At 31.2% G+C, this 13,799-nt stretch overlaps 9 protein-coding genes across 9 annotated transcripts, besides 1 other annotated feature; 2 read left to right on the top strand and 7 right to left on the bottom strand.

Moving 5' to 3' along the window:
* Nucleotides 1-277: 277 nt before the first annotated feature.
* TVAGG3_0272970 (spectrin binding) lies at nt 278-1,866 on the top strand (the record flags this gene model as incomplete). The annotated part of the gene is made up of 1 exon (XM_001579818.2): nt 443-1,618. One exon carries the CDS (start codon nt 443-445, stop codon nt 1,616-1,618), a length of 1,176 nt encoding a protein of 391 aa, XP_001579868.1.
* A 216-nt stretch (nt 1,867-2,082) lies between these two features.
* TVAGG3_0272960 (ubiquitin-like family) lies at nt 2,083-2,655 on the bottom strand (the record flags this gene model as incomplete). Its single annotated transcript, XM_001579819.1, has 1 exon — nt 2,083-2,655. One exon carries the CDS (start codon nt 2,653-2,655, stop codon nt 2,083-2,085), a length of 573 nt encoding a protein of 190 aa, XP_001579869.1.
* A 4,487-nt stretch (nt 2,656-7,142) lies between these two features.
* TVAGG3_0272950 (uncharacterized protein) lies at nt 7,143-7,881 on the bottom strand (the record flags this gene model as incomplete). The annotated part of the gene is made up of 1 exon (XM_001579820.1): nt 7,624-7,857. The coding sequence occupies one exon, from the start codon at nt 7,855-7,857 to the stop codon at nt 7,624-7,626; it is 234 nt and encodes a 77-aa protein (XP_001579870.1).
* Nucleotides 7,882-8,286: 405 nt separating this feature from the next.
* TVAGG3_0272940 (actin filament depolymerization) lies at nt 8,287-8,709 on the bottom strand (the record flags this gene model as incomplete). Its single annotated transcript, XM_001579821.1, has 1 exon — nt 8,287-8,709. The coding sequence occupies one exon, from the start codon at nt 8,707-8,709 to the stop codon at nt 8,287-8,289; it is 423 nt and encodes a 140-aa protein (XP_001579871.1).
* Nucleotides 8,710-9,248: 539 nt separating this feature from the next.
* Nucleotides 9,249-9,278: a mobile genetic element.
* Nucleotides 9,279-10,684: 1,406 nt separating this feature from the next.
* On the top strand, nt 10,685-11,107 carry TVAGG3_0272920 (actin filament depolymerization; the record flags this gene model as incomplete). Its single annotated transcript, XM_001579822.1, has 1 exon — nt 10,685-11,107. The coding sequence occupies one exon, from the start codon at nt 10,685-10,687 to the stop codon at nt 11,105-11,107; it is 423 nt and encodes a 140-aa protein (XP_001579872.1).
* Nucleotides 11,108-11,181: 74 nt separating this feature from the next.
* TVAGG3_0272910 (uncharacterized protein) lies at nt 11,182-11,436 on the bottom strand (the record flags this gene model as incomplete). The annotated part of the gene is made up of 1 exon (XM_001579823.1): nt 11,182-11,436. One exon carries the CDS (start codon nt 11,434-11,436, stop codon nt 11,182-11,184), a length of 255 nt encoding a protein of 84 aa, XP_001579873.1.
* Nucleotides 11,437-11,865, bottom strand: TVAGG3_0272900 (ubiquitin family protein family; the record flags this gene model as incomplete). The annotated part of the gene is made up of 1 exon (XM_001579824.1): nt 11,437-11,865. One exon carries the CDS (start codon nt 11,863-11,865, stop codon nt 11,437-11,439), a length of 429 nt encoding a protein of 142 aa, XP_001579874.1.
* Nucleotides 11,866-12,962: 1,097 nt separating this feature from the next.
* On the bottom strand, nt 12,963-13,106 carry TVAGG3_0272890 (uncharacterized protein; the record flags this gene model as incomplete). The annotated part of the gene is made up of 1 exon (XM_001579825.1): nt 12,963-13,106. One exon carries the CDS (start codon nt 13,104-13,106, stop codon nt 12,963-12,965), a length of 144 nt encoding a protein of 47 aa, XP_001579875.1.
* A 67-nt stretch (nt 13,107-13,173) lies between these two features.
* Nucleotides 13,174-13,785, bottom strand: TVAGG3_0272880 (bacterial hemolysins family; the record flags this gene model as incomplete). The annotated part of the gene is made up of 1 exon (XM_001579826.1): nt 13,174-13,785. One exon carries the CDS (start codon nt 13,783-13,785, stop codon nt 13,174-13,176), a length of 612 nt encoding a protein of 203 aa, XP_001579876.1.
* Between the last annotated feature and the right edge of the window lie 14 nt (nt 13,786-13,799).

The following is a 13,799-nucleotide window of genomic DNA, read 5'->3' as shown; positions in this document are numbered from 1 at the left end:
TTCACAGAGAATGAGAGGAAATTATCAAATATGAGTATTATAGTAGCTCCTAGTTGTGCAGTTTAGATTTATTGAATCAAAAAAAATTGAGTTTTAGTTTAAGTTTTAGTTTTCACAAAACTCCCAAAAACAAATATGCTATAAAAGTGACAATTTTAGCAAAACGAACCCCAATGATTAAATTTAAATTTATCTAAATTTATGGTAATTGTGAAACAATTCCATAGAACTTTTTTTGGAAGATTATTTGGCAAAATTTATTTTTTTATTGACAGAAAAAATGGAGCATTTCTATATGGAAGAATTACCAGATAACTTTAAAGAATCAATTAGACTGATTGATTTGATTTGGAATGTGTCTGAATCGGAAATTGACCAAGTAGCACAAGATTTGAAAGAAAATTTAACTAAATCAAGTCTAATAATCAATGATATTATTTTAATGATTGACAAAAAGTTGTCATTTTATTCAAAAAACTTCATGCCACTAAAAGATCTCTATTTTAGAATATTAGAAGATTTCAAAATCGAAGATATCACAAAAATTCTTCCAAACAAGTTGTATTTCGAGCCTGAAGAACTGAAAAGTATTGAATACCCATTTGAACCTTCTTCTCTCGAAGACATTATCTTTAGAGATGATTTGCAAAGTTTGATTTCCGCCACTGATTTACAAGGTTTCAATTTTAATCAGCATTTAGGTCGAACATTGTTAATCGACTTTGCTGCTTCAAAAGGATCTGTCGAGTGCTTCAAGTTTATTTTTCTAAACCAAGCTGCAGTTTGGGAATCAACTCTTGAAAAATCATTTGAAGGAGGAAACCTCGAAATCATCAACATATGCGAACAAAAGATTCAAATAACACCCGGATGCATGGATCAAGCCATCATGCACCATCAGGACGAACTTGTACGCTATTTGGTGGATAAATATCAGCTTTCTTGGACATGGATTTCAACAATGTTTAATTATAATTACAAGTTGTTTTTCGAAAAATTGGCGATGTGTGAAGACATCTATGAAACAGATATTCACGGAGATAATTGTATGTTTGCAGCTTCATTTCATTTGCAACTTGAGTTAATGAAATTCTTAATTAATAAAGGTTATGACGCAGATAATTCGAAATTAATGTCTAAAGCACCTCCAATTATTTATGCTATATGTGAGAAAAGAATTGATATTGTTAAGTATCTTTTAGATCATGGCGCTGAAGCTGAAAACAAAAATACTGTATTAACAAATTTGACATCAGCCATTTATATTAATGATTTCGATATAACTAAACTACTTATTGAGCATAGTGCGGATATAAATCGTCTAAATGCTGAAGGTTCTACCCCTTTAAACGCGGCAATTGAATATTCATCTATTGATGTAGTTGAACTTCTCCTTTCAAATGGAGCTGATTCAAATGTATCAGATCTTAAATGGAACTCGCCTTTAGATTGCGCTATTCATAAAAATAATTTGGATATAATAAAATTGCTCATCAAATATGGAGCAAATGTCAATAGCACTCATATAGAGCACGCTATTCAAGAAGGAAATGATGAAATTATTAACTTTTTACGGCCACCTCCTCCCGAAGAAATTGTTGAAAATAATGAAAATTGATTTAAATATTCATTATTTAAAAGGATTTGTTTAAAGTTGCTTTCACCTAACACAACAAATTCTGATATGCGGCCTTCTCCTTTTTGAAATTCAAAAAATAAAAAATTGTGAATTAAGAAATATCTTCATTCATAGCAAATAAAACTTCAATATTGGCGGATTTGAATGTTGTGATTCATATTAGGTGCCTTAACAACATTCCTCAATTGAGGAATCTGATAAATTTATCATAAATATAAATAATTAATGTTAACATGTCTTACATATTAATAGTTATTGCAAGTATTCTCAGTGATTTCTATCCTAGCCTTTCATATTTGTTAACGTCATAAATTTCTAAAGAATAGCAGTATTGAAAATCTCCAGTATAGATATAACATTAAATGCAAGATTGAGGGCTTAAAAAAAGGAATTTTCATTAAGAGAAATATAACAAAACAACATTTAGCATGATTAAAACAAAATTAAAACATATCCTGGTTAATTTCGTTGAAAAATGTTTCAACTGATTTATATAGCTGCATATCTTTATCCTTTTCTGCGATTTGTAATTTAATGTTATTTCGATGGTTTAAGTTGCTAAGGAACTTAGCACTAATATTCAGACGTCCTAAACTTCTTCTTTGTTTTCTGTTTTCAATCCATTCTTCCCTCAATTTTATCTGATGATTTCTGTGAGCTTGATTTTCTAGAACAATTATATGAGATGATGCTCTGATTCCATAATCACTGACCTTCTTTCCTATGTTTAATGTACCATTTCTAGAGGAAAGATTGAAATTGGATAAATCTGCTTTAGCAAAGTGAGCAATTCGTAGTTTAAGAGATTTTATAGGCTCTTCTTCGAAAAATTCTATCTCAAATTCTGGATTATCGAGAAAATGTATGTATAAAATTCCGCTTGGAGGTCTTGATGTGAGTCTTTCCGGACGTTTTGGACTGCTTGATGCAGGTATTGGCAAAATTAATTGATCTGGAAAGTTGAATTGGTTTTTGGATGATTTTCCTGAAAGAAGAGCTGATGGACTTTTATTCATTTTGAAATTGATTACATAGCTCAATCTTCTCAAAAAATTGTGAAAGTTTTAACAAAAGAGGGGGTTATAATTTACTTTCATTTCAAATTAAGAAAAATTGATTAATGGTTATGAACGATATCTAATAGGAATTGCTGTAATTCCGACGATTAAAAGATGCAAAAAATTCAATGGGAATTTTTTGAGAAGTGATGAAAATATTTTGTTGATTGTTAAAATATTATTAGAAATTGATTACTAATGCAATTTCTAAAATGAGCAAGTAAGGTAATTTCTGTACTTTTGAATGGAAGAGATATAGAACGATCCAACATCTAATTATAATTTTATATATTATAAAAAGAAAAAATTAACACTATTCGTCATCTCTCGATCAAATGAAAGAAAAGTTATTGTTATAACTTTATTTTTGGGTCGTTTAGAGTTGAATAGGCGTGTTTAATTACTCAACTGAATTATATTTATAAACTCATTTTGTCAGAGGAATTGAAATTCAACCTGTTAAAAATCATATCATAATAATTAGATTAATTTTGGTGGTTTAAATCCAATATCCATATGAAGCATACTTTTCATATAAAAAATCATTAATTTTGATACCCTATATTTCCAACTCTTGGAAAATTTTCATGACCCCCTACCCAGGGTCCTAAAATGGGTATTTTCCTCACACAGACACTGTGGTTTTTTGAGCCGGGAAATAAATAGCGCAGACAGTTTCTACATATAGAGACATGCTTATACTTAGAGTTTGACGGGAATCTAAAGTGATTTTTTTCTGCATCGCGAAATCTAATGCAATCTCAAAATCATGAAGAAACTGCGAATCGGAGCGCAATTTTTAATATGTTAATATATAAAGGTACCCCTACTACTACAAATGCTTCAAATGAAAATCTAAGAAATCAGATTAATTTGATCACATTAGTATAGTATTGGTCAAACCAAAAACTCATATGTTGATATATAGCCTATAGATATTCATATTATCTACTTTTCATTGAATTACATAAGATTTAATAATCTCATAAATATTCTTTTTAATTTTCCAAATTCCGTGTGCATTTAGATTGCCTATACCTGTATATAATAATTCTAGAATTGTTTGGTTAGATATTAAGTTTTTTAGATTAATATTTTAACATTTTGATAAAACAAGCATTTGTTCCATTTTAGAATCGCCATTGAACTCTAGTTTGACTAACATGATGTTGTATGATCAAATAAATTCTAACTTCATGAGATAAATTTTGAAATTAGAAAATGCGATATCTGACTCAAATATTTATCTGAACACATTTAACATTCAATGATAAACTAAAGTACTATACAGCAGATTCGATTTGGCTTATATTTTATATAATCAACAAATAATCCTATAAAATTGTGCTATTCACGTTGCTCAAAGATGTATTGAACATTCCCTACTTGTGTATTGATAAAATTAGATATAGATTCTAATGTAAATCGATATTTTGAAAATTCATATATATTTTGTCTTGGTTTGGCATTTGATCGTGTTGAAACCGGAATTGCAATATATATCATCTAAATATATAACTATCAAAATATGAGCTATAGATTTTTAAATTATTCTCCTGAATATGAGTGACTAACATAATTATATTGAATTGAGTAGTAAGAATCATAAATATTAGAATCTGACGATAATTTATTATAACTTTATATAGGAACAAGATTATAAATGATGATGAAAATAAAGATTAAATTTAAATCTGAAAATTTGAAAACATTAAGTGTATATGATAGCATTACAAAATTAAATTTTATGTGGAAGAGGAAATAGAGGAATTAGAAGTATTATGAGAAAATAATAAGATATAAAAACAAGATTCTATTAAATGAGTTAATTTATAGAAAGGAATAACAGTGTGAATGTAGTAAATGAATGTTTTCATGATGTATTATTGAAATCTTAAGTTTTGTTAAGAAGATAATAAGGGAATCAAATTTTGTATTAGGAAGTTTGACCGACAAGAGTGTATTGTGCACTCTTGTCGGTCTGATGTCTCATTCGGGAGACATTGTCACTGCATGTCTCCCAGAATGAGACAATCTTCCGCATTCATAACTTGAATGCGGAAGTTTGACCGACAAGAGTGTATTGTGCACTCTTGTCGGTCTGCATGTCTCATTCCGGGAGACATTGTCACTGCATGTCTCCCAGAATGAGACAATCTTCCGCATTCATAACTTGAATGCGGAAGTTTGACCGACAAGAGTGCACAATACACTCTTGTCGATCTAAATGTATCTTACAATCAAAGACACTTTCATACAATCTTTTCGAAGTTAAAAAAAATTTAATTATTTCTTTCTTATTTAGTTATGAACCTGAAGAGAAATTTTAAGGAAAATATTAAGTTGTGCAATTTGCATTTATCTCTTTATGTGATGCATATTTTCACGATCTGACAGCAGAAATCGAATCAGCGGAGCCAGAAGAATCAGATTACGTGTGGAAAATAGGTTTTGAACGCTTAGATAGGGCTAAAATGAGACTTTATGAGATGTTGTATAATTATAGTTTTTGCGATAATGTGTCATGAGATCAGAATATGAAGAGAGTAAATATGTATTATTGTCACAGGTTTATATGTGGGGATAGCTCGATAGAGTCTCTAAAAGAGATTAGTACGTGAGTAAGGCGATTTAATAAACAAAAGAAAGAAATAATTAAATTTTTTTTAACTTCGAAAAGATTGTATGAAAGTGTCTTTGATTGTAAGATACATTTAGATCGACAAGAGTGTATTGTGCACTCTTGTCGGTCAAACTTCCGCATTCAAGTTATGAATGCGGAAGATTGTCTCATTCTGGGAGACATGCAGTGACAATGTCTCCGGAATGAGACATGCAGACCGACAAGAGTGCACAATACACTCTTGTCGGTCGAAGTTTTGCAATCGCGTTGTGATTGCAAAAGATTGTGCTATTCCTGCATATTTTCTACGAGCCTGCTTCATAAAATTGAATCCTTCTATCCAAATTAAATGCGATTTCGCTAATCTTTCATCTAAAATCACTAATCAGAAGCATATTGCAAGTTAACTTGAACCGGCATGTTCCTCCTATCCTGTCTTTCAGTTCTTTCTATCAGCCATGGTTCACAAGGAGGAGAGCTTTGCGCACAATCAGACATAAGATTGCGGCAGAGGAACCGGGAAGAGAGCAGCTTGAAGCGGTAAGATGTCCGAATGCTGTCTCCCAGGTGTATCTGTCAGGCAAAGTTCACAAGGAGGAGAGCTTTGCGCACAATCAAACAGAAGATTGCGGCAGAGGAACCGGGAAGAGAGCAGCTTGAAGCGGTAAGCTGTTTTCAAGTCTTTAGTTAACAAACTTTAACAAAAGACATCTAAAAAATTTGAAATAATTGCAAAAATAATGCCGTCAGGTAATGCGCACCTAAGGAGGTGTTTTGCGGGAGCTGGGGTATCTTGGTGAGTACTCAGGAGGCCAAGAAGGGCACCCCAACCGACATTTTGCTGACGCATTGTGTAAGCAACCATTCTGATAACCCCTCAAACCGTCGGGACAAAATAATTTATGAAATTATAAGTCATTTCTAATACATATTTTTGGAAGGGCGTAAGATACGCAACTTAAATATTTATTAAATATGAGAAAATCACTCAACAAAAAACAATTCTTTCAAAAAGTTTAAAATTATTTTCTAATACATATTTTTGGAAGGGTGTAAGATACGCCAACTTAAATTATTATTTAAATATGAGAAAATCGCTCAACAAAAAACAATTCTTTCAAAAAGTTTGACATTGATCTTTCTAATACATATCCTATGGAAGGAGTTTTACATTCACAAATAAAAACCAGTTCAAAATCTTATTACTCCTTGAATTAAAATCATTTAATTTCAAATCCATTCCAAATCCTTAAATCTGTATTAAAATCGTTTTGCCAACAACCAACACAATACAAATTACATTTCCATATATCTTCTTGTCCATTTAATTTTTTATCTCATTTTATTTAATTTTATTTAAAGCATATAGACATCGAGATCCTTTACACATAGTTATATAAAAGTCAAATACATAATAAATTCTTAATTCTAGAGATATCTCAAAATCTCAATTTTTTAATTTAAAATACCTTTCATTTTTCACAGTACTATCACAACAAACAAGCCATTTACTAATTAACACATATAAGAAAAATATCAAATTACAAACAACTTTCAATATCATTCGCATCGAATTCTATTTTTTCATAATTATCAACTACATGTTATTATATAATATATGTCGGCGCATATTCCACTCTATACAAGTGTCAGACACACTCACATAAAGCTGTGAGATTCATACCTCTATCAGTAGGACTTCTCAAATCAAGAACACATATGTTTCACTATCGCACATCTGTGTAGGATCTAATTAACCCTTTGGACTGGTACTTCAAAATTTGATAATTTGATAATTTCATGTGATATCATCATTTGCCTTTAAAACAACTGTGCGTTAAACTAGACACGTTTCTCTATCATAATGCAAAATATCAAAGTTTGGGAGACTCCCAAAGTGTCTGAAACTGATCATAAGGGTGAAAAACCGTTTTCCAGAAGTTGGGAACGTAGGGTAATTAAAAATGAAATAAAGATAGATTGAATTTTTACTATAAGTATCTTGTATATTTGATATAGTTTCATTAATTCTACATGTAATTAAACAGATGTATGGAAAATATAGGAATTATTTTTTTCAATCAAGAATCTGAGTATTTGTACCCTTATAATGTTGTATATCGTATGTGTTCTCTATTATGAAACGAAAGTATCTGATATTACGACGGATTTTTGGAGAATAGAATTATTTTGAGCTTTTCATGCATTTATCGAACATTATTTAGATATGCATATGATCAATGTGTATATTCAAATGTAAATTAGTTTTGTCATGAAACCAAGAAGCGAAAACTTGAAGTTATTTAACTTTCTAGCAATATATCTGATGTTGATGTATCTAATTTTGCACCAATATCTGGCTCGAAATAAGGTGATGTATCTTCGAGTTGAATCCTATTTCTATTAATATTCTTCATCAAATATCTGACAATTAAAAGGGTAACAATCATCACAAATAATATGACAATAGTACCTGTTGTATTATGAATATTCTTCTGTAGAGTTATGCGAGACCCAGAGATTGAGTAAAGAAGCATTACTTTTTTTTATTTGGAAAATTGAGATTCGTAATAAAAATTGACTTTCACAGTCGTAAGCTTGTTATTCGAGAATTATGGATGATAAAATTGGCAAGCATGTCTATAACATATCTCAATGTTTGAACAAGAAATTATGAATAAATTGAGATTATTATTTGGAAATTCGACTATGAACGCCTAAAAACACAGACTCACAGCCAAATGTTCGCGTATATACATTTCTCTTGATATCAATACATTCTCACTTGATTCTTGAAATAAAATTAATCTGAAATTTAGAAGAATATTGTAACAAACTTATAGCGTGATAATTTTATCTTTATGTCTAAATGAGTACTGAACTGATGTAATAGTGAGGAATTAAAAACAAATATAAGTGTTGAAATTAAGAGTTTAATTATTCTTCAGAGAAGATAATTTGAATTTTCAGGAAGAGTAGTAAGCGCATTTCTCTTGGATGTTTTTGAGGCTGAGTTGTTCGTCGTTCGCACCTTGCATCGATATCGAGACTCCGTTGAATGCGCTCTTTGTTGAGATAGCTGCTCCTGCGATGACCATCTTCTTCCTCCTATCTGCGCGTGGAGATACATAAGTAATGAAAACGTCTTTCGTGATGTCGAATCCGTATGACTTCGAAGGGAAGACGCACTTGTAAATTGCGTAGCATATGCCCTCTGCTTCAATGTCATCGAGGAATTCGTCGTGTGAAGCATATGGGCTTGCTGCTTTCTTGAGGACGATTTCTGTGAGATCGTTATTGAGCGAGAAGATGATGTACTTGTGCTCACCATGTGCAAGCTCGTTGTATGCCTTCTGAACTTCGCTGTTGATCTTGATCTGTGTGATCATTTGCTCTAGATGAAATATGAAGTGGACAATCTTGATGAATCAATCTTGTGCATTGTCCTGCTTCAATTTCCATTTTTTTCTGAAATTTTAATCCTCATTTTTGTTAATCAGAGTGATACTTGTGTGTATATATTTGTGAATATCTGCTAAATTACTAGCATGAATCTGAAAATCTTAATTGAATGGATGATAATAATTTTTTCGAGAGAGGGTCAAAGTTGCTATTTGTCACTTTTCCACAAGAATATAATGGGGAAAAAGTTATCATATAGTTGATCTCATTCACTGAGGTGAGAGATGCATGTAGTGTAATGGGATAAACGGTGGGATTGCTGCTCTAAGTCCTAGGTTCGAGACACATTGGCTTCATTTTTCTCTTTTTTATTGACGTAAACTATTCAATTTTTGTGTTCTCCATTCAAATTTCAGAATTTTTTTTGCAGATTTCACGCTACATTCGAAGTTACCTTTTGTAACAACCACCACTGCCTACGAAAGACGAAAGTGTGTCACGATTTCACCCGGAAATCCGACGGTTGTTTAAGAGTATGCACTTTTGTCACCTACTCTAATTTTTTCCCTCAATTATTAATCAATAACGTATATGAATTTTCTTTTGAATAAAATTATGATAAATGTAACAATATGATAAATATTGATATCTTTTTTTAGTTCCAAAAAACAAAAGTGGCAAATTTTTATATCAAAATTCCGATGATCATTTGAAAAGAATTTTTTCAATAGGGACTTTCTCAAGTTTACGAAAAATCATCTGTTATTCAAAACAAAAACTCTTTACATACAGTCCTGTTTCTGATAACGATATAATTAACCAAAATCCACCAAATTTTGTAACATGTGAAGTCACTGTTGAGAAAGTCCGATATTTCTGTAGAAGTTCAAACTTTTGTTTTCCTGATATAAGGCGGGATTTTCAAGTCCTATATGTTGAATATTGCAAGATTTCTCTCTTTTCCCTTCATTTTTCATAAAAATCTAATTTCAAATATTTAAAATAAATATCATTTTTAATAAATGATGTTACAGACATTTATAATTTGTTTATTTATAAATGATACATATGGATTTGGCCAGTTTAAATATATAAATTCATTTGAAATTTATGATTAACTGAAATTTCCTAAAATTATACAATACAATATGTACTGAATTTTCATATCTTAGATAATATAAATAATTGATGAAAACTAGTTACATCAACAGATATTTAAATGAAATTTAATTTGATAGTAATTTTATATTTATTAAGTATAATTTGTCTGTATTACTTACACAACTACAATTATGGTAATCAATATTTATAAATTCATTTAATTTATTAAAATTGAAATTAGATTTTTATGAAAAATGAAGGGAAAAGAGAGAAATCTTGCAATATTCAACATATAGGACTTGAAAATCCCGCCTTATATCAGGAAAACAAAAGTTTGAACTTCTACAGAAATATCGGACTTTCTCAACAGTGACTTCACATGTTACAAAATTTGGTGGATTTTGGTTAATTATATCGTTATCAGAAACAGGACTGTATGTAAAGAGTTTTTGTTTTGAATAACAGATGATTTTTCGTAAACTTGAGAAAGTCCCTATTGAAAAAATTCTTTTCAAATGATCATCGGAATTTTGATATAAAAATTTGCCACTTTTGTTTTTTGGAACTAAAAAAAGATATCAATATTTATCATATTGTTACATTTATCATAATTTTATTCAAAAGAAAATTCATATACGTTATTGATTAATAATTGAGGGAAAAAATTATTATCATCCATTCAATTAAGATTTTCAGATTCATGCTAGTAATTTAGCAGATATTCACAAATATATACACACAAGTATCACTCTGATTAACAAAAATGAGGATTAAAATTTCAGAAAAAAATGGAAATTGAAGCAGGACAATGCACAAGATTGATTCATCAAGATTGTCCACTTCATATTTCATCTAGAGCAAATGATCACACAGATCAAGATCAACAGCGAAGTTCAGAAGGCATACAACGAGCTTGCACATGGTGAGCACAAGTACATCATCTTCTCGCTCAATAACGATCTCACAGAAATCGTCCTCAAGAAAGCAGCAAGCCCATATGCTTCACACGACGAATTCCTCGATGACATTGAAGCAGAGGGCATATGCTACGCAATTTACAAGTGCGTCTTCCCTTCGAAGTCATACGGATTCGACATCACGAAAGACGTTTTCATTACTTATGTATCTCCACGCGCAGATAGGAGGAAGAAGATGGTCATCGCAGGAGCAGCTATCTCAACAAAGAGCGCATTCAACGGAGTCTCGATATCGATGCAAGGTGCGAACGACGAACAACTCAGCCTCAAAAACATCCAAGAGAAATGCGCTTACTACTCTTCCTGAAAATTCAAATTATCTTCTCTGAAGAATAATTAAACTCTTAATTTCAACACTAATATATATTTATTTTTGATTCTTCAATAGTGTATCAATACATAAGCTTCTTCCTTTTGAATCATAGCAGCCATCTCTGGTGTGCGTTCAACACCTGTAAGATTGTAAAAGTTTTCTCTCTCTGAATTCTGACGTTCCGATTCTTCCAAGTGATGGCAATCACAGTTGAATGTGTTTTTGAGTATCTCGTTGAATTCTTCATTATTCTGGAGTTTCTCGGCATCTTCTTTGAACTGTGTCATTCCTTGTGTGAATGTCTGAGACAGATTCTTCAACATTCAAATGATTTGCTTGAATGTCTCTGGATGATCTACGAACTGCTGAATTGTTGGGTGAACCAGTGGATGTGCAGCGAGCATTGGAAATTGGTTGATGATCTGGTAGATTGACTTTGGATTTTTTTCGACTTGATCTAACATTTCCTGAATCTTCTTTGGATCGAAGAATCCGAATGGAAAACCTCCAAAGCATTTATCATCGGATGAAGACTTCTTGACCATTTTGAGAGATGTATTTTCTTGAATTCCGCTCTCTTCGAGTGTTTTCTCGTCATCGAGTTCTTTGTCGTTTAAGAAGAGATGCATATCATCATAATCTGTTTCCTTGATTGAAGCGATTATTGCTTTGAGTTCAACAACAGTTGACTGAGCACTGTCTACTTCTACTTCGAATGCCTCTGTGTTTTCACCAGTGATTTGGATCTTCATTCTTGTAAAATGCTTTCTTTCTTCAATAAGAACTAATGATCAGTTTTTTTTTTACACAGAAAATCACTTTCTTCATTACACTTTTATCTGTATATCTTGAAATTCAAATAATAGATAGAGTAAGCCGGAAAATAAATAATCAAAATTATATAATTTGAAATTAATTCAGAATTGATATGATTTCAATCTTGATTCTTCCGATTTAAGCAATTTTTGAATCAAATACCTTAAATTTAGAATAGTTGCTCCAAAATTCTTTCAAAAATAGGCAATTGTCTTAGCGAACATGAAATTAGTTCATCTGTAACCTAAAATCCGCTATTGTAAAGGATTTACTGCATTTACTAAATCTCATACCTCAATCCATTTCTGTCCAATCAAACTGCTATGAATTTGATATGCCATTGAGTTTATATTGGTATGGTGTCTTATAGTAGTGGGATATTTATGTAATTTGCTTCTGTAGTCTTCGATTGAAAAAAATGTTTCAATAATTCTTTTAAATAAGGATGTTTTTGCTGTTAGTGTATTATCTTCTGCCTTAAAATAGCTTCCAAACTGGCAATCAAATTCTTGATCAAATATTCAATACTATTCAATATTTTGATAAGTTTACGATCAATAAAAGACTGCAAAAAGCAACAGTTGAAATTTTTGTTAGTGAAATTAAAATAATAATCTATTTATCAATTCTATTATGGTTAAAGTTTCCTCATGATGAAAAAATTACAACAGCAAAATCCAACAAAATTTTGATTTCATAAAAAACGGAAAGAGTAACTACTTTAAGTATGAAAACAATCAGTTTATATATAAATTTAATAAAGTTGGCTTCTAAAAACAAGTTGGACGTTGGCCGATGCAGGTAAATCAACAAAGACCTTTGGTAAATCTTGAGCTGGAGCAGTTTTGAGGGCTTGGCAAACGGAAGAACCGCTGACGCACGAAAGGAGATCAACAGCTCCTTGGTAGTTAATGTTTTTGACTTGAAGGAATTGAATTAAATAACAAGCAGCGCCTCCGTACTTCTTTGAAGCTTCTGTAAGTATCTTCTTAGCGTCGTCTAATTCTAGGTCCTTCTTGTATACTGTAATGACTTAGCCGATGACTTCTAATGGTAAAGAATAAAATTCTGGATTGGAAATCAATTTAAGGAACTCCGACTGAATTTGTGGCTCTGCTGAGGAAAGGTCTTCGCCGGTCTGTACTAATGTAAATAATAACTGTACGATATCAGCCATTTCTTATTTTAAAATTTAGAAATTTGTCACTTTTTGTATTGAAAAATCGACCGTTATTTGAATTGTTTCATTTCGAGGTATTATGCTCTGATGCTTGTTCTTTGACATTCGTTGAATCAATATCTAACTGAGCAATTTTTCTGCGTAGATCAAACATTCTCTTGAAATTTAACGGTTCCGAATTTGGATCATACAAATACTGGAATAACTCTTGTGTATTAACAGAGTCGTGCTCAACAGCTTTGATTTTGAGGTTGAGAGTGCCAATTTCATCTTCATAATATTTCCATATTTTATTAATGTTCGTTTTCATGTGTTCGCGTTGTCTTTCCCTTTCCTGACGAAAATCTTCAAGTGCTTGTTTTGCTTCATTCACTTGTTGTTTCATGTTTCGCTTCATTTCTTCAAGATTTTGTAATTCCTTCTGTAATTGTGATTCTAGAACTGCAATATCAGGGTCAGCGACTCTCTGTGATGTTTTTGATGGAGATAGATAGTTTTTATAATTATAACTGTCACCATATGAAGCTTCATCCAAACTTGCCATAAATTCGATGTAATTTAGATTTTGTTGATGTAGAGTATGCATATCATTAACTTCATACTGACGTGGATTCAATGGTGATACTTGCATTGTAAATGGAGTTGTCTTTGTTCTGCTAACGGGTGATTTCGACATAAAATTTCTAAGTA

This window comes from Trichomonas vaginalis, chromosome V (assembly GCF_026262505.1).
Source record: "Trichomonas vaginalis G3 chromosome V, whole genome shotgun sequence".
In the NCBI taxonomy this organism is placed as follows: Eukaryota; Parabasalia; order Trichomonadida; family Trichomonadidae; genus Trichomonas; species Trichomonas vaginalis.
This window is presented reverse-complemented; position numbering and strand designations above follow the sequence as displayed.